At 38.9% G+C, this 24,748-nt stretch overlaps 1 protein-coding gene across 1 annotated transcript in view; it reads left to right on the forward strand.

The window, feature by feature from the left end:
* The window catches only part of PDZD2 (PDZ domain containing 2), a 348,778-nt gene that overhangs the window by 251,103 nt on the left and 72,927 nt on the right, over window positions 1–24,748 (forward strand). Inside the window, exon 6 of the mRNA XM_044664497.1 lies at window positions 20,032–20,143. Coding sequence (XP_044520432.1) covers window positions 20,032–20,143 — 112 coding nt within the window. The remainder of the gene's footprint in view (window positions 1–20,031; window positions 20,144–24,748) is intronic.

Genomic DNA, 24,748 nt, shown 5'->3' on the forward strand with positions numbered 1-24,748 from the left:
GGAAAATAGTAATAATGCTGAGAGAAGTAAGAGGAGGGGTCCTCAACCCTATTGAGAGAGTGTACCTGTTGCTTTTTCTCATACCTGGTGTTCTGGGTGTTGGAGTGGTGGTGGTGATGTTTGTGAAGATGTGCACAGTAAAGTGTGCTCTCAAATTAAGCAAAAAAAGAGACTGTTACTTCCTGCCGTGCTTCAGCCCTGCCTTTTAGGGCTGAGAATCTCAGGGGTGTTATGGTGGCAGAATCTGCTGGCTAATTTTCCAGAGAAGGCTTTGAAATCTCCAGATTGATAGGCACTGGCTGGAGGAACTCTGGCTTTGAGAGTCACTGGTGACTTGGTAGCAATGGCTGGAACCTGGCATCAGCAGAAAATCCAAGGATTCTTGAGTTCTTTCTCTTCACTCTGGGCATTCTGGTTAGCACCTCATTAGCAAGAAGGGGAAAGTGATGAGATCAGATCATTTAAGCAGGAGGAAGCATATTTAAGGCTGATTTAGGGCAAAGAAAGATTTAAAGACCTTAATCGTGGAGAGGAGGTGGGCAAAGTAATAATTGAATAATTGTAGCTCAAGTGGGGTGAATTCAAATCTAGTCAGGAAAACTATTGGAAAGAGTACTGAACTCTAAACCCTGGAGATGAGTTGTAGTCCAGACTGTCTTTAACAAGCTTGTAAATTTGGGTAAAGCACTTATCCTTTCATATTAAAATAGTTGTAATAAAACTTTCCCTAATTCTCCAGGTATCTGAATATGTGTAAGGGGATGGGGCAAAATACTGGAGCACAGGAAAAGGTAACAGAAAAGAGAGATAAGAAAAGACTTTAGTGTTGGGGAAGATTGTGTTAAATGTGGTGATATTATTAATCTATTTGAAAATGCGGCAAGATGTTTACTCCTTGTGTGTCACTGAACAAAAGTCCCTTAATCTTTTTGCGGTCACAGTTTCCTCATTTGTAAAGTGGGTTGGACTAAATTACTTTTAATGTACCTTCCAGCTCTCAATCTAAGTGAATCACAGAATCATTTCTTCAATGTGAAGCAATAGATTTTTAACCTAGCTTTTCATTACAGACTCCCCTGAGGGGACGGGAAGTTGTTGGAAAAATTAGAGAAACGCTTAGCCCTTTGAGGAGTCCCCTAGTCTCTGGGATACCTGGGCAAGGTGACCAAGGGTGAGCCTGACCAACTATTGCAGCTTGGAGATGAGAAGGTATCTTGAGTCCCACAATTCCTTCTCCTCTGGCCTAGGGCCCAGGAGAGCAAGACAGAAACTTGACCCCACTTGCCTCTGGATCTCCCAGTCTTCTGAAATTGTCCTGCCTTTTTTTTTTCTTTTTTAATTTATCCTCATCAAGGAGAATCATAGCATTTAAAATAGAAATACTCAGAGGATGAGAAATAAAAAGGTGGAAGGAACTTTAGAGCTCAGTTAACACCACTCTCACAATTTACAGATAAGATAACAGATTCTGAGAGAAAATGGTTTGTTCAGCTTGCCTAATTCTTTTTGATTTCTCAAGCCCTGTTTTCTGGTGGTCAGGACTAGGGCTACCAAAGGTAGAAACTACAGTTGAATAAATCAATAGTTTGGTGAGGACAATGGTAATTCTGACTCAGGAATATCCCTGGATAGAGTGATCTTCCTATACTCCCAAACCATGTCTGCTGTTTTCCTCTCATAGCCCCATGCTTCTAAAACCATTTTGGATTTGATAAAGGTTGACCCAAGGCAGCAAATCATCTTGCACCTGACCCTTTAGAATTTGTTAAAAAAGGAAAGGAGGCAGTGATTCTAGATAGCAAAAATGATGAGGAGATGTCAATGAGGTAAAAGAGGAAACTGAAGTGTTTGTTAACTGGTCTGGGGAGAAGCAAGTAAGCAGTAAGCTTCCATGTGTCTACCATGTGCTGAGTGCTGGAGATACCGAAGACATAAATAAAACATCTCTTGCTCTCAAGAAGATTATGATTATCAGGGGAAATATCATTTACATATAGCAGTATTTAAAGAACAAATAAAACTAAATGCAAGATCCTTTAGGGTGGGGAGAGAGTATTAGCTGTTGATATAGGAGAGCAGAAGGGAGATAGAATCATTTTAGTTGAAAGACACGGGCAAGATCAAAAGGACAGGAATAATTTTTTTAGATCAGTTAAATTTTTCCAAAAACTGGTAGAGCTTGGAATGGTGTATACTTCCTCGATTTGCTCTAAGGCTTGTCCTGACTTGCTACCCAGTGCTAGCCTGTATCTCAGGCAAAGCAGTCTTCAGTTCTCAAAGAACTAAACTGTTCAGAAGGGAGGAGCTAAGAACACATTGAAAACTGAATATAATATTGAATGGTCTCACAGACAATTTAAGTGAACATTTTATGTTCCATTTCATTAAGCATTTTCAAAGGAGAAGTAAATTAATTCTTTCACTGTGCAGGCTGGTTGCATAACAATCTTTTCTAGCTTGAAAAATTCCTTTGAGTTCTAGTAAAAATGAAATGTGCATTGCCAGAACATATGATCATGAAGTGTTTTAGCCAAAAATAATTACTTCCTTTTATGTAAATACTATTGTAGAGGGCACACTCTGTGCTGAATTTTTACCCCACCTTGTCCTAAAACCAGCCACTTGGAATTTTGCTTTGCAGAGTTCAACTGTGGACAACTCTTGTTTGGGAACTAAAATAATAATACCAAAAGTACTATAATAATAATAATAATAACTGTCACTTATGTAGTGCTTTAAGGTTTGCAAAACACTTTACAAAAATTATCTCATTTACTCCTCACAATAACCCTGGGAGGTTGCTGCTATTATTATTACCATTTTAGAGATGAGAAAACTAAGACAGTTAAGTGATTTGCCCAAGGTCACATAACTATTATGATTTTGAAGTAAGATTTAATGGGCAGCTGAGTAGCTCAGTGGATTGAGAGCCAGAACTAGAGACAGGAGGTCCTAAATTCAAAGCAGGCTTCAGACATTTCCCAGCTGTATGAGCCTGGGCAAGTCACTTGACCCCCATTTCCTACCCTTACCACTCTTCTGCCTTGGAGCCAATACACAGTATTGACTCCCAAGTTGGAAGGTAAGGGTTTAAAAAAAAAAAAAAGAAAGAAAAAAAATGAAGCAACATTTGAACTCAGGTTGTCTGACTCTAGCCTACACATTCCATCCATTCTGCCATATTAGCTGTCTCTAAAAATTTTCAAAAGTTCTTTCTCACTTTACCGCCCTCCTAATTCTAATGATTGCGTCTATTTTAATTAATTCCATATCTCATCTGGGATTTAAAGTTGGTGATACATATAGAACAGAAACTAGAAGTATGGGAAAAATTAACATTTGAAAGATGGCAGTTCTGAAGCACAAAGGCACCCTTTGGCATTAAGTTATAACATTCATACTAGGCCAAAAACATCACCGAACAAGAGAAGAATATAGTTTATTTGCAAATGTGTATATATAAAAGGGCAGCTAGGTGACATAGTAGATAGAGTACTAGATCTGGAGTCAGGAAGACTCATCTTCCCAAGTTCAAATTTAGTGTCAGAATCTTACTAGTTTTTTGACCCTGGACAAGTCACTTAACCCTGTTGATCTCAATTTCATCATCTGTAAAATGGAATTGGAGAAGAAAAGGGTAAACCACTCTAATATCTCTACCGTGAAAACCCCATTATGAGAAAGAACACTATATACATCCAGAGAAAGAATTACTGTGGGAGTAGAAATGCAGAAGAAAAACATATGATTACATGGTTCAATGGGGATATGATTGGGGATGTTGACTTTAAATGATCACTTTATTGCAAATATTAATAATATGGAAATAGATCTTGATCAATGACACAAGAAAAATGCAGTAGAATTGCTCATTGGCTATAGGAGGGGGTGGGAGGAGGAGAGGGAAAGAACATGATTCATGTAACCATGGAAAAATACTTTTAATTAATTAAATTTTTGGGGAAAGTGATAGTCATGGAGAGTTGAACATGACTGAAATAACTAAACCACAATATTATAGAACAACCATGTTTCCGAATGATACTCTTTTTAGTTTTTCAAGCAACAGTTTCCCAGAGATGCTCAATAGTTGTGTTTGCCTCATTTGCAAGGTGTGACTAGAAAACATGGCTTAGGTTGACTCTCATCTCTGAACTGCAGGGACAGGATGCCCCCACTCTGCTAAGATTCTAGTTTGTTTGTTTTTTTAATATAAATGCCAGATTCGAATTTTGGCAAAGCACAATTTTTGATTTTAATGGATGAATTTGGGGTGATTGGGAGAATAATTGGGGAATAAATCAGAATATTGTCTAACATGGAAAATGTCCCCAAAGTCTAGTAAAGTTTTTTTGAGTTACCAAAATTCAAAAATAGGTGTGCTAGATGGCATGGTAGAAAGAATGCTGGACCTGGAGTCAAGAAGACCTGAGTTTAAATCCAGCCTCAGACACTAACTGTGTCTGTGTGAGCCTGAGCAAGTCACTTAACCTCACTGGCCTCAGTTTCCTCATCTATAAAATGAGCTACAGAAGATAAGAGCAAACCACTCCAGTATCTTTGTCAAGGAAACTCTAAAAGATTTGGACACAACTGAAATGATTCCACAACAGCAACAACTGCACTAAAATTTTAGGTACATCCTTTATTATGTTTGTCGAATTGAATGATATTACTAAGTTGACCCAAATCATGCAGAGTTTTCCTTTTTGACTTTTTTCTCTGTCTGACTCCCATTGTGCTCTGCTCTTCTTTGGTCTTATGTTTTCCTCTTGTAAACTATCCTTCTATTACTTAATACTCTCTTATTCTTGATACATTTCCTCCTGATAACCACACTTTTGTACTACAGCTGTCAGATTAGAAGCCAGATTCTTGATTGGAACAGGAATATATGTTTGTCTCTAGACCTGAGTGCACCAGACTTTAACAGACAACTGCTATTGAGAAGAGAGACCTAGAAACAGACTTTACCCAACTCGTCATGTATGTAGCTATTGCCCCAGTAGACCTTCCACCTGCTGAGTCATAAAAACACAGGAGAAGGAGTCAATCCAACCATTACTTGTTTCCTATGGAATCTTCATGACTTTTGCGCCTTGACTTGAAAGAGAGAAGTGACTGCTCCAAGTTTGTTTTCCTGCCCTATGTCTATGTTATGCCATGGAAGGTCAGGCCCAGGCCAGTCATTCCATTGCCTTTTGCTCTCTTATGGATCAACCACAAGGCTCAACTTTCCTCTGGAGGCAACACCATTCTTTCCCATCCATGAGAAATTTCCAATTGGGCACTGAAGAGGGATGTTAAGCCAACCAGATTGGTTTGCACTAGCTGAATCAATATCCAGTTCCCCAACTCCCACCCCAAAGATGGTATTATTTTCCTAGTTTTGACCTAGTCCATTGATTCAGTAGGAATCTACTAAATCGCCCCCCTGCTAAAGTGGTACCTATTGACTTATGTTTGTTTACGTGCACATGCTTTGAAAGTTACTGACCATCACACTTAAACTGAAGGAGCCCTGTTTGACTGGGGGATACTGTGACTGAATCCTATAAAGTACTCGTAAACAATGAGACTAGAGTCATATAGTAATAAATCCACCTTTGAGCTACCCTCTGCCACGCTAGATTTTGTAATTATGCATTCTTGCCTATTTTTTTTCCAAGGGGAGAGAGGGAGGGACACGTGTGTCATTGTTTGGATTTCTTTTTCCTAATGGTTCTTCTTTCCCCATACCAGCAGATCTGATGGCCATCTGGTTCTGTTTTGGCCACTGAACATCTGTCCTGATGTTTTTGGAAATGAACTGCCCTCGGCAGTCTAAAAATAACCTGTGTGTGACTGATGAATGAAAGGGAAATGATCACAGCTTTGCCTTCCAGTGGAAATTGACAGAGAGAATGGAGCCAATGAGACTTTCTGGGTTTTTGAAGCTTAGATGTCTCCTGTCACATCTGCAGGCTGTTTATCCCCAAGTGCTGGGAACTGTCTAAAGTATGACCTGAATTGGATGAAACCAATCCTCTTAAGATTATGCGCCTGGATATGCTATGTTTGTGGGATGAAGTGGGTGAGGATAAATCTCTGCAGCTTGAATGGTCTGCCCATGGGCTTGGAGAGCTGGCCGAGAGATAGTGCTCTGAAGCTGGGTATTATGTTAGTCATGGTGCATTCAAGGCGACATCTGAGAGGCGATGGAGACTAGTTTGAATGGTGTTTCTAAAACATACCTCTTTTGGAGCCTGGTCCACTGACTAATAGCATAGAAACAACTTCGTTAATCTCTTAGCAAGAGTTAGGTTTTTCCTGTGGCTTGGACCAACATGACCTTCATCTGTTCTTCAACTCTGAGTTTGGAAGAAGGGGAAACTTGTGACTCTAAAGTAGAGAAAAATTCACTATTGTTTTTTTCCCCCAGAATTTTCGTGAATTAATTAGATATTTTTAAACTCTGAAAAATTAAGATCATAGGATTATAGGCTTAGAATTAGAGATTATCTAATCCAGTCCCTTCATTTTACAGATGAAGCTATCAAAGCCCAGAGAGGTTAAGCAATTCATTCAGAAAGTTGTACAGGATTCAAACCCAAGTCATGCCACTCTGATCCTCCAAAACTCTTTCCACTGTAGCATGTTGTATTGTAAAAATGATGGTACATCTGTGAAAGACATTAAAGATAACAATAATTAAAGGACAGGCAACTGCATCACATAGGTCTTTATAGTGTCACCATTTAAGATCCTATGATTCTGTTTTAAAATGCCATTTACCACCCCCTCCATCATTTGTTCAGTCATTTCAGTCTGTCTGACTCTAAATGACCTTTTAAAGAATTTTCTTGGTAAAGATCCTGGAGTGGTTTGCCATTTCCTTCTGTTTTCAGAAAATTGAGGCAAATAGTTAAGTGACTTGCCCAAGTTCTCACAGCTACTAAGTGTCTGAGGCCAGATTTGAACTCAGATCTTTCTGACTCGAGGTCTAATGCTCTATCCTCCTATGTTACCTAGTCGTACTCCATCATGCCAGGAATTTAAGGTATTATTTCAAAGAGCTATGATTTCATTGGTATGAGTACTCACCATCCTCCCAGTCACCCAGGCTCACACCCTTGTTCTCACCCTAATTCTTCACTCCACTCAACAACCCACATGGCCAATCCTTTGCTGAATCTTGTGTCCACAACCACAATATCTCTTGAATATGCCCCCTTCTCTCCACTCACACAACCATGATTGTGTCTGGCCTGGGCTATTACAGTAGCCTTCTAACTGCTATCCCAGTGTCATTTCCCTCCATTCCAATTCATCTTTTAATCAACTACTAAAGTAAATTTTCTAAAAGGCAAAGGCAGCTCTGATGCATCCTCTACCCCTGCTCAGTGAACCCCAATGTCTCTATCTTAAAGATCAAATATTTAACACTCTGGTATTTAAAGTACTTTATAACTCAACCCCATTGTGCCTTTCCATTTTTCTTTACATTCTAGCCACACTAGCACACTTGGGATTCCTCAGACACAACATTCCATCTCTAGACTCTGCCTTCACAATAACCCTCCCCAGTCCCTATTTCTAGTAATATCGTACCTCTTCACGTCTCTCTCTTTATTTCTCTTGCTTTCTTCAGAACTAAGCTCTGGTTCCATCTTATGCTCTAGCCCCGACAGAAGCTAGTGCCCTCTTCCTCCCTGTTTACCTTCCATCTCTTCTCTATACATCTTTTAAAAACCCATACTTTCTGTGTTAGAATTGATACAAAGTATTGTCTCAAAAACAGAAGAGTGATAAGGACTATAATTGGGGTTAAGTGACTTGCCCAGGGTCACAAAGCTAGGAAGTATCTGAAGCCACATTTGAACTTAGGACATCCTATGTCCAGGCCTGGCTCTCTATTCCCTGAGCCACCTACCAGCCCTCCCCAATATATCTCATATATACCTACTTACTAACATGTTCTCTCCTCCATTAGAATATATGCTCCTTGATGGCAGGGATTGTTTTTGCCTTTCCTATTCCTGATGCTTAGGCATAGGCAAGGCACATGGTTCTTAATAAGGGCTTTTTGACTGACTGACTACTAGATATTATCATTCAGATGTTTGGAGGCACCTCAAACTCAAACTCAAACTAAAATAAACCTATATTTGCCCACAAAACCATTCCTTTTCTAAACTTCCCTATTTCTATGAATAAGTACTACGAGCCTTCCAGTCACCCAGCTTTGAGATCTTCAATATTCTTGATTCTCCTCTTCCTCAACCTCACTACTCATTCAGTTGCCAACACCTCCCTCTACAGTATTTACTCTTATCCAGCTTCTCTTTTAGTTTAGACCCTCACAACCACCAGTCCCTCTGTTCTCCTATCCCTTCTCCAGGTAACTGCCAAAGATCTGACCACGTCAGCTCCCTGCTCCAAAATCTTTAATCATTTATTCTCTCTAGAATAAACTGCAAATTCTTCAGCCTGACATTTAAAGCACCTTACCATCTGTCTCCCACCTGCCTTTTCAGTCTTATTTAATATTACTCCCTTTTATGTGTTCTCCATTCTAGCCAGACTGACCTACTAGCTGTTCTCTCTACAGATTTGCTCTCCTGCCTCCATAACTTTGTACACCTGGCCCTCAAGTCTGGAAGGTGCTCCCTCCTCGCCTTGACCTCATAGAATTCTCAGTTTGCTTCCAAGCTTAGTTCAGGTGTTGCCTCCCTCATGAGGCCTTTCCCTGATCTTAACAATCATTGAGACCCTCTGCCTCTTGAAATAACTTTGTATTACTTTGTCTGACTTAGGCAAACACATTTATCCTTCCAGTAGAATGTCCTTGATGTCAGGGACTGTTGGCCTTTTGTCTCTATCCCCAGCACCAAGGCCAGTGCCTTGCACAGTCCTCACTTGATAAATAGTTCATGCTTGCTAAGTGCCTGTTAAATTGAATAAATTTTCAATTCAAAGTGCTTCAAAACTGTGAAAGATCTGTAATTTTTTTAAATGTAAAAAAGCTTTCCCTCAAATTACATGAAAGAATAATTTTTATATTTTAAAAAAAAAATTTGAGCCAAATTCTTACCCTCCTCCCTTTCCTCCTCTCCTCCCTGAGATGGCAAGCAATCTGATAGATTTTACATGTGTAATAGTGCAAAATGTCTCTTCATATTAATCCTTTTGTGAAAGAGAACTCAAACAAAATAAAAGTGAAGAAAGAAAGTGACATATAGTATACCTCAGTGTGCATTCAGACTCCATCAGTTCTTCCTGTGGAGGAGGAGGATGTTTTTCATCATGAGTCCTTGAAAGTTTTCTGAGATCTGTAATTTCATCAGTGTTAATACTCAGTCAGATTGCAGCCCGTCTCCTCCTCAGTTAATATCTTAATGACCAGCTGTAGAAAACAAGCAAAACAATCATCACTTTCTTCCCAACTTTCGTATCACAGGGCTCGGCTTGTTCAGACACCCAATCCATTGCCAGAGTGTCTTTGACCTCTGCAAGCAGCTCTTAGAAGGAAGTGGGATCAGCTTTATGCCAAAGCGAAGCATCAGAGGGGACTAGATTATATATTATATAATTATAATTATATAATTATATAATATAATATATATTATATATTCTCACATCCATATATTTCACTGGCGGTATTATCACTATAAGGAAATTCATGGTAAGCAAACTCTCTCTACTGAGGCAGATCTGCAACTATTTTTCAACTCATGATCTTAGTTTAGTTGTCTGGGAACACTACAAAGTTCATTGAGCAGAGTAATGCTGACTACGTAGCAGAGGCAAGTGGCATAATGGATAGAGTGTTGATCAGTTAATAAACATATATTGAGCATTTACTGTGTGCCACATACTGTGCCAGCCTCTGAATCAGAAAGTGATATGTATATTTATGATATGTATATTTGTGGAATATTATACACATGCACACATAGACATATGCACATACTATATTTAAAAGATTTAAATAGACCATACAGATTTGTGCATATGATATATATAAATAACATGTCATATAGGACGTATAATTCAAGTGTTCTTGGATTATGTGGAAATTGAAACAAAGATTTCTGTGTTCAGTGGTTTGAATGTTTATATTTTGAATCATGAATTGTCCTTCTTCAGAATATCCCAAAAGAGTGGGGTACGGGCACTAGTTTATCCTAGTTCTTAGAACTTGATGGGCTGCCTCTTATGATGAGGGCAAGTAGAACTCTAGGATAGAAATAGCGAGATCACCAAAACAAATGGTGCCTCGAACCCCATCATCTTATCTATAGATGTTGGTCCCTTTATTGAAAAAAAGCTGGAGGGGTAGATTCTAACTTCACATAAGGGGAAATATCCCCATAGTGAGAGATGTCCAAAAGTGAAATGAGTCACTTCAAGAATTAGTGACTACTTGTCCTTTGGAGGTCTTTAAGAAAAGACTAACTGGGTAGCTCAGTGCATTGAAAGCCAGGCCTAGAGACAGGAGGTCCTAGGTTCAAGTCTGACCTCAGACACTTCCCAGCTATGTGACCCTGGGCAAGTCACTTGAACCCCATTGCCTACCCTTACCACTCTTCTGCCTTGGAGCCAATACACAGTATTGACTCCAAGATGGAAGGTAAGGGTTTATTTAAAAAAAAAAAAAAAAAGACTAGGATGACTCCATCAGGAATCTTCTCTTCAGGGTTGTATTAGGGGTGGTGACTTCTGAGATCCCTTCCTTCTCTGTAAGTCTCTGAATATGGATCAGTGGAAGAGTTTGGAAATAGCCCCCACCATTTGTGGGGAGAGGCAAATGGAACCCTTGGAGAGCAGGGGAATTGTGAATCTGATGTTAAATGGTCTGATCACACACCTTCTATTGAGGATTTCTGGAATCCTAGAGAATAGTCTACCTCCCTCTAACCTCCCATACACACTGTTGGCTATAATCATCTCCTTGTAGTGTGAAAGTGAAGACTAATCTTGTGTGTGTGTGTGTGTGTGTGTGTGTGTGTGTGTGTGTGTGTGTGTGTGTGTTCCTCCCTACCACAAGCACAGACTGGTTTAGGATTGCTCATAAATCTTCTGTTGCTGGTAGTAATTTGGTGTTTTTGTAAGTGCTGAAGCATTCGGTTGGAGGCTGGAGTGATATCCTGGCTCAAAGGTGGCAAAAAGCACTATTCAAAGGGTTTGGACCTCTCTAACTTGACTCCTTTTACTTCTTCGTCATTAATTAGTTCCCTTTCAGAATTGAGAGGAGATCTTTGATAATCTTATGTGTGATGATCCTGAATATGGTCTTAGAATAAAAGATCATAGCTTTAGAACTGAGATCTCAGAAACCATCTACTTCAACTCCTCCATTTTCACATTAGGAAAATGAGCCCCAGAAAGATTAAGTGATTTATTTGCTCAAGGTTCCTCAGAGTAAGTGTCAGACCTGTGTTGGGACCCACTTCCTCTCAGTCCAGAACTACCACTCATTTGTACACAACTTAAGGGTAATGCTTTACCTTTCAAGTTTGTCCTTGCTCATGTTCTCTGTGTCGCACATTTATCTCCTTCACCCTGTATCCATCTCTCAGTGGGAAAGATTTTTCTACTAAGGATTTAAGAAAATTCATTTCCAATGACTTAAATGCCATCCCTTATCTCATTTTCCTACTCTGGCCTCTTCTTAGCAAACATTTGCTTCAATTATACAAAACATATTATTAAGTGTCTACTATGTGCAAAGCACCTACTAGTTATGGGGATAAAACAAGAGCAACAAAAATGAAACAATCCCTGCCATCAAGGAGCTTATATTCTGTATAGGAATGAGTCCTGTGTGGAGATAGATACATATGAGTTATTTTAAAGAGGGAGAGAACCATGATAACTACTAAGAAAAGCTAATAATAATGATAATAATAGTAATGATGATGGTGGTAGCAGCTAACATTTATTGGGAGGGGTTTTCTATGTGCCAGGAATTGTGTAAAGCATTTTATAGCTATTATCTCATTTGATCCTGCCAACAACTATAAAAGGTAGGTGAAATTATTACTCACTTTTTATAGATGAGGAAACTGAGGCAAAGAGCGTTTTTTGTTTGAAGTGACTTGTTATGGGTCACACAGCTAATAAATCATCTGAGCCCCCATTTGAATTCAGGTCTTCCTGTCTCCAGCCTTATGCTATTTCCACTGCATATCACATTGTAGTGGAATATGGCACCTGAACCGAAAGAATCTATGAATTCTGAGGGGCTGAATTGAGGAGGCAGAATCTTAACTGCATGACTGACAGCCAGTGAAAAGGCAGGAAGGTGGAAGATGAATGTCTATGTTTGTGGAACAGTAGGCCAATTTGATTGGGATATATGGTTTAGGAAGGGAAATATTACTTGCTAAATGATCTTGGCCAAGAACACTCTTCTGAACCCAAGTTTTCTTATTTCTAAAATGAGAATGTTGTCAGTTGTTTCTATCTTGTCCAACTCTTCCTGACACTATTTGAGATTTTCTTGGCAAAGACAGTAGAGTGGTTTACCATTTCCTTCTCTAGCTCGTTTTTCATAAGAGAAAATTGAGGCCATTGGAGTTAAGCAACTTGCCCAGGGTCATACAGCTGGTAAGTGTCTGAGGCAGGATTTGAACTCAGGAAGATGAGACTTCTTGACTCTTAGTCTGGCATTGTATCCATTGTATAACCTAGCTGTCCTAAAATAAGAATGCTAATTGTTATTATTATTTTTAGAGTGATTTAGTGAATAGAACACCATCTTTAGAGTCAGGAAAACCATAGCATCCAGGGTACAACCTTAATCTCTGCCTCATACTCATTGTTGTATCTTTAACTTTGCAGAGCCCCCAGCAACTCTATGAAACAATAAATTGCAGGAGAGGTGTGATAGAGGGAATCCCTTTGTCAAAAATTCTGAATAGTGTAGGGATTAAATTTAGGGGTTTGACTAAAATATGAGAATTCTAAAATAGTATTGTGGTTGCCAATTAAAAAATAGTATAAGGGCAGCTGGGTGGCTCAGTGGATTGAGAGCCAGGCCTAGAGATGGGAGGTCCTGGGTTCAAGTCTGACCTCTGACACTTCCCAGCTGTGTGACCTTGGGTAAGTCACTTAACCCCCATTGCCTAACCCTTACCACTCTTTCTGCCTTGGAGTCAATACTATGTATTGGAAGATGGAAGGTAAGGGCTAAAAAAAAAAAGAATAAGTCCATAAGGGAACTGATTAGGGGACAGCTGGGTGGCTCAGTGGACTGAGAGCCAGGCCTAGAGACGGGAGGTCCTAGGTTCGAATCTGGACTCAGACACTTCCCAGCTGTGTGACCCTGGGCAAGTCACTTAACCCCCAGCCTAGCCCTTACCACGCTTATGCCTTGGAGCCAATACACAGTATTGACTCCAAGAAGGAAGGTAAGGGTTTAAAAAAAATAGTATATCTCAAGTCAAAATGACTTTTAATAGCTTTTATTTACAAAGAAGTAGAAAGAGTGAAAGTAGAGAAATGTAAGAATAGAGAAGGGAAAATGTCTAGCCTATCATACTAAATGTTGCCCTGGAGTCTGGCTCAGTGCCAGCAGGGCTCGTTAACTCTCAGCCAGAGGATCCGATGGTGTCTTATGTAAAGGTTCCAGCAATGCAACCTCCTCCAGGAGAAGGAGGCCTCTCCGGAACTAATCTTTCCAGAAGCCAGGAAGGGAAGGCCAACTATTCACTCCCCCAAGATGAAGTCCAAAGGAGAAGGTCCAGGAACAGTCCAAGAAGCCGAGGTCCAAGTCCAAAGCCACCTCCAAGAGGCAAGTCACCAGTCAAAGTTCCAGTCCAAAGACTCTTTGGACAGGAAGTTCAAGACTTTTTATAGGCCTTTTTTCACATAACTTCCTGTCCTGTCCCTTCCCCTCTTCACAGGGGTCAATCACAGCTTCCAAATTGCCTAGCACTGCCCATGAGGGCAGTGTCTGTGGGATCCACCTCTTATCCTCTGAGGGTGTAAACTCTTATCAAAAGATTCACAAGTTTCTGGAGTTGTCACCCATTTTAGTAAGTGACTTGCAATTCTTTTTCTTAGTATTAAGTAGAGGTGTTTAAATTTTTGGTTGATTAATTCAAAATAGACAAAGAGAATAAAGAATTCCCTTTCACACTACCAGTGAGGGCTGGCTTAGGTTGTTTGGATTTTGGTTTTGAACAAATCCCATGATTCTGAGCATTTGCACCAATGAGTTCATCTTCTTGAATTCAAATCTGACCTCAGATTCTTAAAAGCTATGTGACCATGAACTCATTTTGGGTCTTTTTAACAGAGATAGTGGAGAGGTTTGCCATTTTATTCTCCAGCTCATCTGACAGATAAAGAAATAAAGGCAAAACAGGATAGACAATAAATTGGATTTAACCCACAGCAGGTCAGAATTATGAGCCCAAGTGATTCACCAGCATCAGCCTCCTGAGAGGCAAGAATTACAAGCATCTGCCACCACAAGTGTAATACCTAAGCTGAGCCTTGAGACAGGAATAGGCAGGGCAGGTATTAAGGATGCCAATTTTACACATGAGAAAAGAGAGTCAATAAGAAATGTGAAGACTTTCTACAGAAGTCCTAAGGTGAGGTAGCATGCTGTAGTGACAAGTATAATGGACTAAAGATCAGGAAACCAAGAATTTCATCCTGGATTTGCTACTAATTAGCTAAATCAGAGTAACTAATGAACATGTGCTGGCAAAGCTGGGGAAGGCATCTCCAAGTTTGTAATTGTTTCTTGTCCCTTCTGGGCAACTAGCTGGTACAACTGGTCCTGGAGTTAGGAAGACCTCAGTTCAAAAACAGACTCAAGACACTTACCAGCTGTGAGACCCTGGACAAATCACTTAATCCTGTTTGTCTCACTCATCTGGAAAATGAGCTGGAGAAGGAAATGATAAAATACTCCAGTATCTCTGCCAAGTAGATCCTAGAAGGGGCCATATAGAGTCAGACAAAACTGACCTGACTAAACAATTATCCCTTCTGGGTCTAAGTTTTGTGATTTTTCTCATTAGCCTAACTGTAGTTGTTGACTAAGAAGCTCCTTTTTCATTCATTGTTGTATTTATATTGTTCTCAGGTGACTTCAAGGGCATACTTCTTCCTTTCCACTCTCAGTTTGACTGTAAATTCCTTGAGGACAAGGAAAGATATTCTTCTTCTTTGTTTTTCTACCATCTTTGTTTTTCCTGTCATATATCAGGTTACTCTTTATAAAGTAATTGTCCAATAATACTAATCACATAATTCAGAGAATTAGTGGCATTACAAATATACTGAGAATTTATTTTTGTTTTGTTTGAAATGATAAAATCATTACTCTATAGAACCACAGATAACAGAATGCAGCCTGCTGTGTTTGGCTTGTGTGTAAGAGAGACCCTGGCTTTGATGGGAAATTCACACCAGAGAAATGATGGGAGCAGCAGGCAAACAGTGAATCATGACATGGATTAGCTAGTTTGTATTGATCATTTACCATCAACCAAGGAACTTGTGAAAGTCCAGGAAATGTTTTCATGTACAGGTTCTGAGATGGAAATGAACAAATCATGAAGTATTCAGTTCTTAGAGGTGCTTTTTTAAATAGCATATATATTATAGAGAGATTGTGCCTTAAAGATATATATCACTTATCTGAAGAACATCTTCCTTTACCTAAAAGAAACTTACATGTAAATACCAATTTTGTATATTCTTTGAATCTCAAGATTGCATGGGACAGGGGCCAGCTAAGGTAGCACAGTGGATAGAGTGCCAGACCTAGAGTCTGGGGGACTTGGGTTCAAATATGACCTCAGATACTCCTTAGCTCTGTGATCTTGGACAAGTCACTTAACCCAGGTTGCCTAGGTCTTGCTGTTCTTGTGTCTTAGAATGGAAATAAAGACAGAAAGTAAGGATTTAAAGAAAGAAAAGATTATATGGGACCAGAAAAGGACAGAAGCCTTTCTGAACAATGTTCTTTGTCCATTGCTAGCCCTTGAAATTATCTGCTAATAATATGCTTTTTTTTCTTTAAAGTAAGCTTCATGCCGTCTGAGTTCATATTAGAGTGGAGAAGATTCTTATAAATGGAATCAAGATATCTGGGTTCAAGTTTCTCCACTTCTGGCTAGCTAAATGACCTTGGAAAAGTTATAAGCTCTCTGAGTCTGTTCCTACATCTGTAAAATGGGAACAATTATAATTGTACTAACTACATCACAAGGCTTTTTTCAAGATCAATTGAAAAAGTATGAAGTGGCTAGAACGATAAGGCAGAACCAGATTGTGAGGGACTTGAAATAGCCTGAGAAATTTATATGTATTTTTAGTGTCAGTAGGGAGCCACTGAACACGACTGAGCAAGAGGACTACCTGGGTAGACTTGTTTTTCAGGAAACTTATTTTGACTCTTGGATGAAGGGTGGATATGAGGAATCCTGAGTATGGTCATGATGACAATCTCTTTCACCCTAATTGCTGATATGCTGTAGGTGAACTTAAGGCACAACATATCATGCATGTTTTCCTATGTAGTTATTCTCTTTTCTGCCAATTCAGTGACACAAAAAGCTACATCTCAGGATGTTCTGTTCCTGCTTTTTCTACTTTCTTTACTTCCCAATATAACATAAGTCAGGCTTAAAAGACACACCTTAAGGTATTTCCTCTACTTATGCCACTAATACATATTTTACCTCATTTAATTTAGTTCAAGAAATACTTATTAAGTACCTACTATGTGAAAGCATCGAATGTTCTACTATAAAACTATAAAACGAAGGCACCAGCACTCTACAAATAGAATAACTCAAATCAATACCTAAGTAGATCCCATAGATGTTTCCATGGTTTCCTCAGGAGAGTATCGGTAGTAGTATGGTAGATCACTGGAAAAGGAGCTGGGATACCCGATTTCTAGCATGTGTTCTGCCTCTCACTAATTTTGTGACTTCAGAGGAATCATTTTTATTTATTGGAGCCTTTATTTCTCTGTCTTTTGAAAGAGAAAGCTGGACTTGATGACCTCTCTGGTTCCTTCCATCCCTAAAGATGGGTGATTCTATTCTAGACTAAGATTGATTGTTGTATTGTTTAAGTCTGGAAAACAGAGACAATGGGGAAAGTGAAGATCCCAGGTTGGAATGCTAATTGTCAAAGGCTTCCCCACAGAATAATATTCCACCCATTTAATGGGTACCAATTGAGGTAATAACATGCAAATTCTGGAATACTTTCCCTGTGGGCTTGTAATGTGTGTCATGATACTATAGAAACAAGGGGAAAAAACTGGGAATTTAATTTTGTCTCTGATAATTACTGTTTATAGTCTGGAGGCAAGATGATTATATAACATTGTTAAACCAAATTAAATGACCTGAGGCATGTGTTTTGATCATTTTTATTTGCCTGTCTCTTCCTGAACCCTTCAGATCTTTCTTTACTTCTTATAGTATCCTGAACATAAGGCTTGCCCAGTCCTCAACATTTATAAAAATATATTCAACAAGGCTAGCCTAAGAATTTGTTTTCTAGTTAAATGATTGACTCCCAACCTTTATCTTGGTCCTCCCTCCTCATATTAGCCAAAGTTCTCTCATTTACCAACATTTAAAAATTTTAGTTTTCTGAAAGAACTACTGATAAATAATCTAACCAGATTTGGAATGAACTAAAATTTAAATTCTTTGAATTTTGCTTTAAATAATGTGATAATTTTTTTTACAGAATAGCACACTTGCTTTGTCTCCTTCTGAGTTGCTCTATATTTATAAAGATCCAATCCTCTGATGTTTTCTCTTAGTTTGTTTGCTTTTCTAATTTTGCTGAGCTTATTCTGTATTCCTTCTGCACAACTTTCCATATTTCTTTGAAGTCTTCATAGTGGCACTTTTATGGGCTACAATATTATAATATATGAGTATATCTTAATTTATTCAACCAGTTCCCAATTGGATCGAATGTTTATTCCTACCCTTCACTCTCCTACATGCAACAGCTTAGCATAACTAGAAAAAAATAAAAAGAACTACAATATTGTATCTCCTTTTTACTGTTCATTATACACAGGACTCCATCTTCTCCCTCCATGCCTTCACAGTAACTGGTTCTCATGCCTGGAATGTACTCCCTCCTCATCTTTGTCTCTTAGAATCATTGGCTTTCTTCAAGGTTCAACATTGAGGCAAATAGGGTTAAGTGACTTGCCCAGGGTCTTATAGCAAATCAATGTCTGAGTTCAAATTTGAAAATCTTCTCAACCCCAGACCAGGGCACTCAATTCACAGTGCCACCCAGCTGCCATGAAATAAAGAGTAGTTATTTAAAAAAAAACTCTTTGAATGATAATTTAGTATATATTTACATTTATATAATATACAAATATACTTATATTTATATAAAGAAAAGCAGTGTGGCATAATGGATACAGATTTCACCTTGAAGCCAGCATGACAGGAATCAAATCTTGCCTCTAAAAATCATTGGTTCTAACCCTAGACAAGTCACAAAATTTAGATTTCTAGGTAGATCTTTCTTTTTCCAACCTTTCTTTCTTAGCATGAATTATAAGACAGAAGATCAGCAAGGGCTAGGCAGAGTTAAGGGACTTACTCAGGGTCACACAACTAGGAATTGTTTCAGGCCAAATTTTAACCCAGAACCTCTTGTCTCCAGACCTATTCTCTATCTATTTAGACATCTACCAACCCTCACAACATACTTTTAAATTTAATGCATTATTTGCATTGCTGGTGGAGTTGTGTACTGATCCAATCATTCTGGATGGCAATTTGGAACTATGCCCAAAGGGTTATAAAAGACTGTCTACCATTTGACTCAGCCACACCACTGCTGGGTTTGTGCCCCAAAGAGATCATAGATAAAAAGACTTGTACAAAAATATTTATAGCCACGCTTTTTGTGGTGGCAAAAAACTGGAAAACAAGGGTTTGCCCTTCAATTGGGGAATGGCTGAACAAATTGTGGTATATGCTGGTGATGGAATACTATTTTGCTCAAAGGAATAATAAACTGGAGGAATTCCATGTGAACTGGAAAGACCTCCAGGAATTGATGCAGAGTGAAAGGAGCAGAGCCAGTAGAACATTGTACACAGAGACTGATACACTGTGGTAAAATCAGATGTAATGGACTTCTGTACTAGCAGCAGTGCAATGACCCAGAACAATTCTGAGGGATTTATGGAAAAGAATGCTACCCACATTCAGAGGAAGAACTACAGGAGTAGAAACACAGAAGAAAAACAACTGCTTGAACACATGGGTTGATGAGGACATGATTGGGGATGTAGACTCTAAACAACCACACCAATGCAATTATCAATAATATGGAAATAGGTTTTAATTAATGACACATGTTAAAACCAATGGAAATTCTTGTTGGCTATGGGGGGGGGAGGGTGAAGGGGGAGTGAAAGGGAAAGTAAAAACATGAATCATGTAACCATGGAAAATTTTTCAAAAAAAAAAATCTTAAATCTAAAAAAAAAATTTATAAATTAAAAAAAATTAATGCATTATCAACATTTCAATGTATAATTTTCTATTTTTCTTACATCTAGATAATCAACAAAACAATAAATCAGGCCATGATTTGTAGCATTTCTGGTTTCCAAAGTGTAACAAATTTTCACACTGAAAATTTAACAATTGGCCCTTGAGAGCTAGCTCCACTCTGATTAGGAGACTCCACCTTCCAGTGTAGACCTACCACTTTTTGAAACTAGTAGCCTTAGAGAGTTGTGGTACACGAAGAGATAATAAAACTCAGGTCTTGTGACTGCCAAGCCCAGGGCTCTTTCCAGAATCTTGATAGTAAAACTTCCAAGAGAGAAGCAAGAGTCACCAATGACCTAAAGTTCTGTTTGCACCCTATGAACCCTCATCTTCACATGACACCCATGTAGTGATTCCATTAGATTCAGAGAATTCTTGGGCAATGGCTCTTTCAGCAGAGCCATCGCCAGAGAGCCTCTTCTCCAGTGACCCTTGGTCTAAACCTGTTTTTTGTCTGTTTCAGATGAGTGAAGTCGATAAGTCTCAAGATAACAGCTGTCCTGAAGGATCCCGGGAGAGCTGCAGAAGCCCCAACCTGGGGAGCAGCCTGATGAAGTTCCGAAGCCGCTCCCAAGGTGAGTCCTCTCTGAGGGACAGTACAGGTTCTGCTCATGAAAAGGAGCTTGGGGATATAATATGAGAATCCAGCCTTGGAGGTGGATGGACAAACCAGTTAAGAAGAGTTAGCTATTTCTTTCCATCAAACCCCTAAATAGTTTAGTTTGGATGGAGTTTGGCAAGGGCGGTGTTTGCATTGAGATTGGCTGAAGCTAAAGCTTTTTATTGGCAGGATGATGAGGGGGGAATGTTGATGTCTCTGTTTACCTTAGCTAAGTTTACCTTACGTACTTAGTAAGTTTACCTTAGTAATCTTAAATTTCCTGCCTTTTGGGTTCAGTTTATTTCAGTGAGGCTTTTTAGAAGATGATCACACCAATCCAGTAGAATATTCATGGTAGCCTATCTCCCCAGCACATGTGAATATGCACAGATGTCCTTACCCCCGCCCCCCCCCGCCCAAAAAAAAAAACAAAGGAGAGAAAGAACTTTTTCTATCACCAATCCATATTTACTCTTCATCTCAAATAAGTAGGAGAAGATCTAGGATGGTCAAAGATCTTGCACCAAATAGTTTGCTGCCTTACCGCTCTCATTGGCAAATTCTTAAATTGACACTCAGTAAGAACTTTGATAGACAAGATTAATGCCCAGTGGGAGTACTGAATACCATTCTGATTAAGTCCAGCACCTTCTTCAATGCTTTAGTTATACTGAATAGCATCTATACCTGCTCCATAGAATAAGTCCTTTCCCTGTTGGCCTTTTCCTCTACTCATCCAATTGCTTTTTTTTTTCCATTTTGGATGAAAGAGGAAAGCCTGTAAAGTAGTACTCTTGTTTAAGAAGTTGAGTAAACTACTGTATTGTGCTTTTGGGGGTGTGAAATGGGGGAGAGGAGAGTAGGTATCTACAACATAGAGGGCATGCAAGACAAGAACAAGAAAATTGATGTTGGACTTAGAAATGAGATTTTAGAAGAAAAGAATGGAGAGAGCTTACACTCCCAATTTAAGACTTGCAAAGCAAGCAAACATCTATGCAGTGTCTCACTGGATCCTCCAAATAGTCTCTAAGACTCGATACTGTTAGGATCCCCATTTTACAGGTGAGGACTTTAAAGCTCAGATTAATTTTGGTCACACAGCAACTTTAAGGGTAGAATTTGAACATGGAATCTTCCTGAGTTGGATCTAATAGTCTAGCTAGACTTTGCCTTATTGTCTCTGATGTAAATCAGGTGATATAAATGCTGACTTAATGTTATGTGATACTTCTGTTATGTCTTTCTCTGTTATTATTCTTCAGCTTTTTCAGTCATATTTGACTCTTTGTGACTTCTTTTGAAGTTTTCTTGACAAAAATCATGGGGGTGGTTTGCCTTTTCCTTTGCTATCTCATTTGACAATTGATGATAGATGAAACTGATGAAAGCATGATTAAATTACTTGTCCATGGCTAGTGTCTGAGGCCAGATTTTAATTCAGGAAGATGAGTTTTCCTGACTTTAGGCCCAGCACTCTCCACTGTGACACCTAGCTGTCCTGATACTAACCCTATGGATGTTCAAATCTTCTATTAAATTTCTTACTCCTTTCCAAAATGAGAAACCCACACCAGAGAAATTTAGAAAGAACTTTTGAAATGCACATGTATTGGGAATTAGAGAGCATAATTATTGCTTCTGTTAGGAATACAGCCCTAACTTATAATTTATTTATTCTGGAACTCTCAAATGAAGAAACTCTCTGCCCTTCTCTAAAACTTATATCTTACAGAGAGTTCCCTAGGGCAGTGAGAGGTTAGAGACTTGCCCAGGGTGTAGAGCCAGTATCTTTCAGAGGTCTTCCTGGATCTAAGGCCAGCTCTCTATCTACTACCCCATGGCATCACCTAATGACACCTATGAAAATTTTTATTAGACTTGATTGATGCAGGAGTCATGGCCCAGATACAGGCAAGGATGTTGGAAATGTGCAGAGGACTAGGTAGATGCAACCAAAATGAGATGAGGTGGAGCTGGAGACTTGGGATGTTTGTGTATTTGTGTGCATGTGTGTGTGGTGACAGATGTAGTTCAGCAGGAGGAATTCTGAAGCAATATATCATAATATCCATCAATTAAAAGTAAGTGCTATAATAGCCTGAAGGTCTAGATAGTTTGGGGAGTATAGTGGGAAGTGTGGCTGAGTCTTGTTTATAAACTAGTCTGTTGTATTGTCCTCACTGCCAGAGAGGTTAGCTTCAGAATAATTTAGATCCCTCATCATCTTAAAGGGAATTACTATCAGGAGGTTTCTGGCTATATTTGAAAAATATCCTTCGTCAGAGTTTTGGGACAAAGGTTGTGTGGCCTTCCCCCCCTCAGCCAATTCTGGAGCTTTATAAATGGGTTAATAAATTTGGGTAATGGATCAAGTCCAAGACCTTCCCTGTAACATGAAGTAAAATATGATATAAGCAAGTTTTACCTCTTATGCTCCTTATCTGGTTAATGGGCACATGAATAAAATTGAAGGAATGGCCAATGGCAATTGTAAAATAAGATGATAGGAAAGCAGGGCGGCTAGGTAGCTCAATGGATAGAGCACTAGCTGTGTGACCATGGTAACTCAACTATATTTGCCTCAATTTCCTTATCTGGAAATGAGCTGGAGAAGACAATGACAAAGCACTCTAGTATCTTTGCTAAGAAAACTTAAATAGAGTCATGGAGTAATGAAGGGTATGTATAAGATTGTGCCATATGATCATCAGTTGACAGAACTTGAAATGCTTAGCCTGCAGATGTGATGACTTACCTATGTCTGAACTGTGGCATCATCCTTGATTCCTCTCTCTCCCTCAGATGCCAATTCTTCATAACTCTACCTCCAGAACATCTCTCGCATCTATCTCTTTTGTGTCCTCATATGGACACAACAGTATCTCAGGCTTCCATCACCTCATCACTTTTACTATTGCAACAGCTTCCCAGCTTTATCTTTACCTTCTTCAATCTGCCTTCAACATTCAGACAAAGTGAGATTCTGAACACATCACTTACCATTTTCTGTTCAAGAAGCTCCAATGACTCCCTGTTGCCTCTAGTATAAAATACAAATGATAGATGTCTTTGGAACATTTCTCCAAACAGATAACTTTCTATTTTCTGTCAGCAGATCTGTTTGGTGTGAAATCAAGGTAATATTATGTCTCACTCAGAATAAGCTACTTACCTGAAGTCTCATCACTATGCAAATTGACTCTTATTTTCTACTAAGCACATTCTCAACTGCTTCGGTGGCCTCTCCCCTATGATTGGAGGGTGGAACAATATACTCCTCTCAAAGCCTTCCTTTATAGAGGGCTCTGAATTCTCAGAACTTTCCAGGTAACTCCATTTTCCATTAGCAATTCTGCTTGTTTTGATTCTACCAAACATCATGCCCCAGTGCCTTGGTATCCCAACTCAAACCTTCCTTCACTATGCTTTTTCTGTTTCCTTTTTTGTGTTTATTCTAGATGGTAAGCTTCTTAAGGACCTGGGCTGTCTTTTCTTATTTATATCTTCATTCAGTACAATGTGCTTACTACTTTGCAGGCAGTTAATAAACTCTTATTGAATTGAATTTAAGCTTTTAGTCCAGTGGTTCCCAAACTTTTTTGGCCTACCACCCCATTTCCAGAAAAAATATTACTTAGCCCCTGGAAATTATTTTTTTTAATTTTAATAGCAATTAATAGGAAAGATAAATGCACCTGTGGCCATCACCGTCTCCCTGGATCACTGCAGCACCCACCAGGGGGCGGTAGCGCCCACTTTGGGAATCATTGTTTTAGTTCTTTATGAGCTAGTTCCAGTCTACCTTTACAATCCTATTGTTAGTCCTTTTCACACATGTCCAAGTCAAGCTCACTTAACTGCTCACTTTACATGACAATTCATCTGCCTCTATACTTTATTTTGGAATGTGTTCTCCCTCTTCCTCTGTCCCTTAGAATCCCTGGTTTCCTTCAAAGCTCAACTCAAGTGGAGCTTTTGAAAAGTAGAGTTAGTTGTCTGCTCTGGGAAGAAGTAGCAGTGTGTTTCCTCTTCCTCGGGATAATCAAGAAAAGGCTGGATGACCACTTAGCTGCATTACAGTTAGGATCCTTGATGGGGTTTGAGGTGGATAGATGACCTCTTAGATCTTCATGATTCTGTGCTTGTCTATGTTTAAGTAGTTTCTCTTTTGTAATCAGCAATATCACTTAATGATGGTAATTATTCCCCTCCCTTATTCATGTCATACTCTTTCCTTTGTCATTCTGATGTGGATGACACAATCAATTAAAAATAATGATTGATGACCTGTCATATATAAGGCACTCTACTAAGTGCCTGTAGGAGAAAAAAATTAATTCCATTAATGAGTTATAACTAGATGGGATTGGATCAGCATTGCTAGAGATAGATTACATGTAAATATACAAATAGATGCAGACAGATTGGATAAATATGCAGATATAGATAAAAATAAATTTTACATATAAATGTGTATATCTTTAAAACACACACATGTGTGTATATATATGTATGTACATATACATACATACATATATATATATATATATATATATATATATATATATATATATAG

This window comes from Gracilinanus agilis, chromosome 1 (genome assembly GCF_016433145.1).
Source record: "Gracilinanus agilis isolate LMUSP501 chromosome 1, AgileGrace, whole genome shotgun sequence".
NCBI classification, from domain to species: domain Eukaryota; kingdom Metazoa; phylum Chordata; class Mammalia; order Didelphimorphia; family Didelphidae; genus Gracilinanus; species Gracilinanus agilis.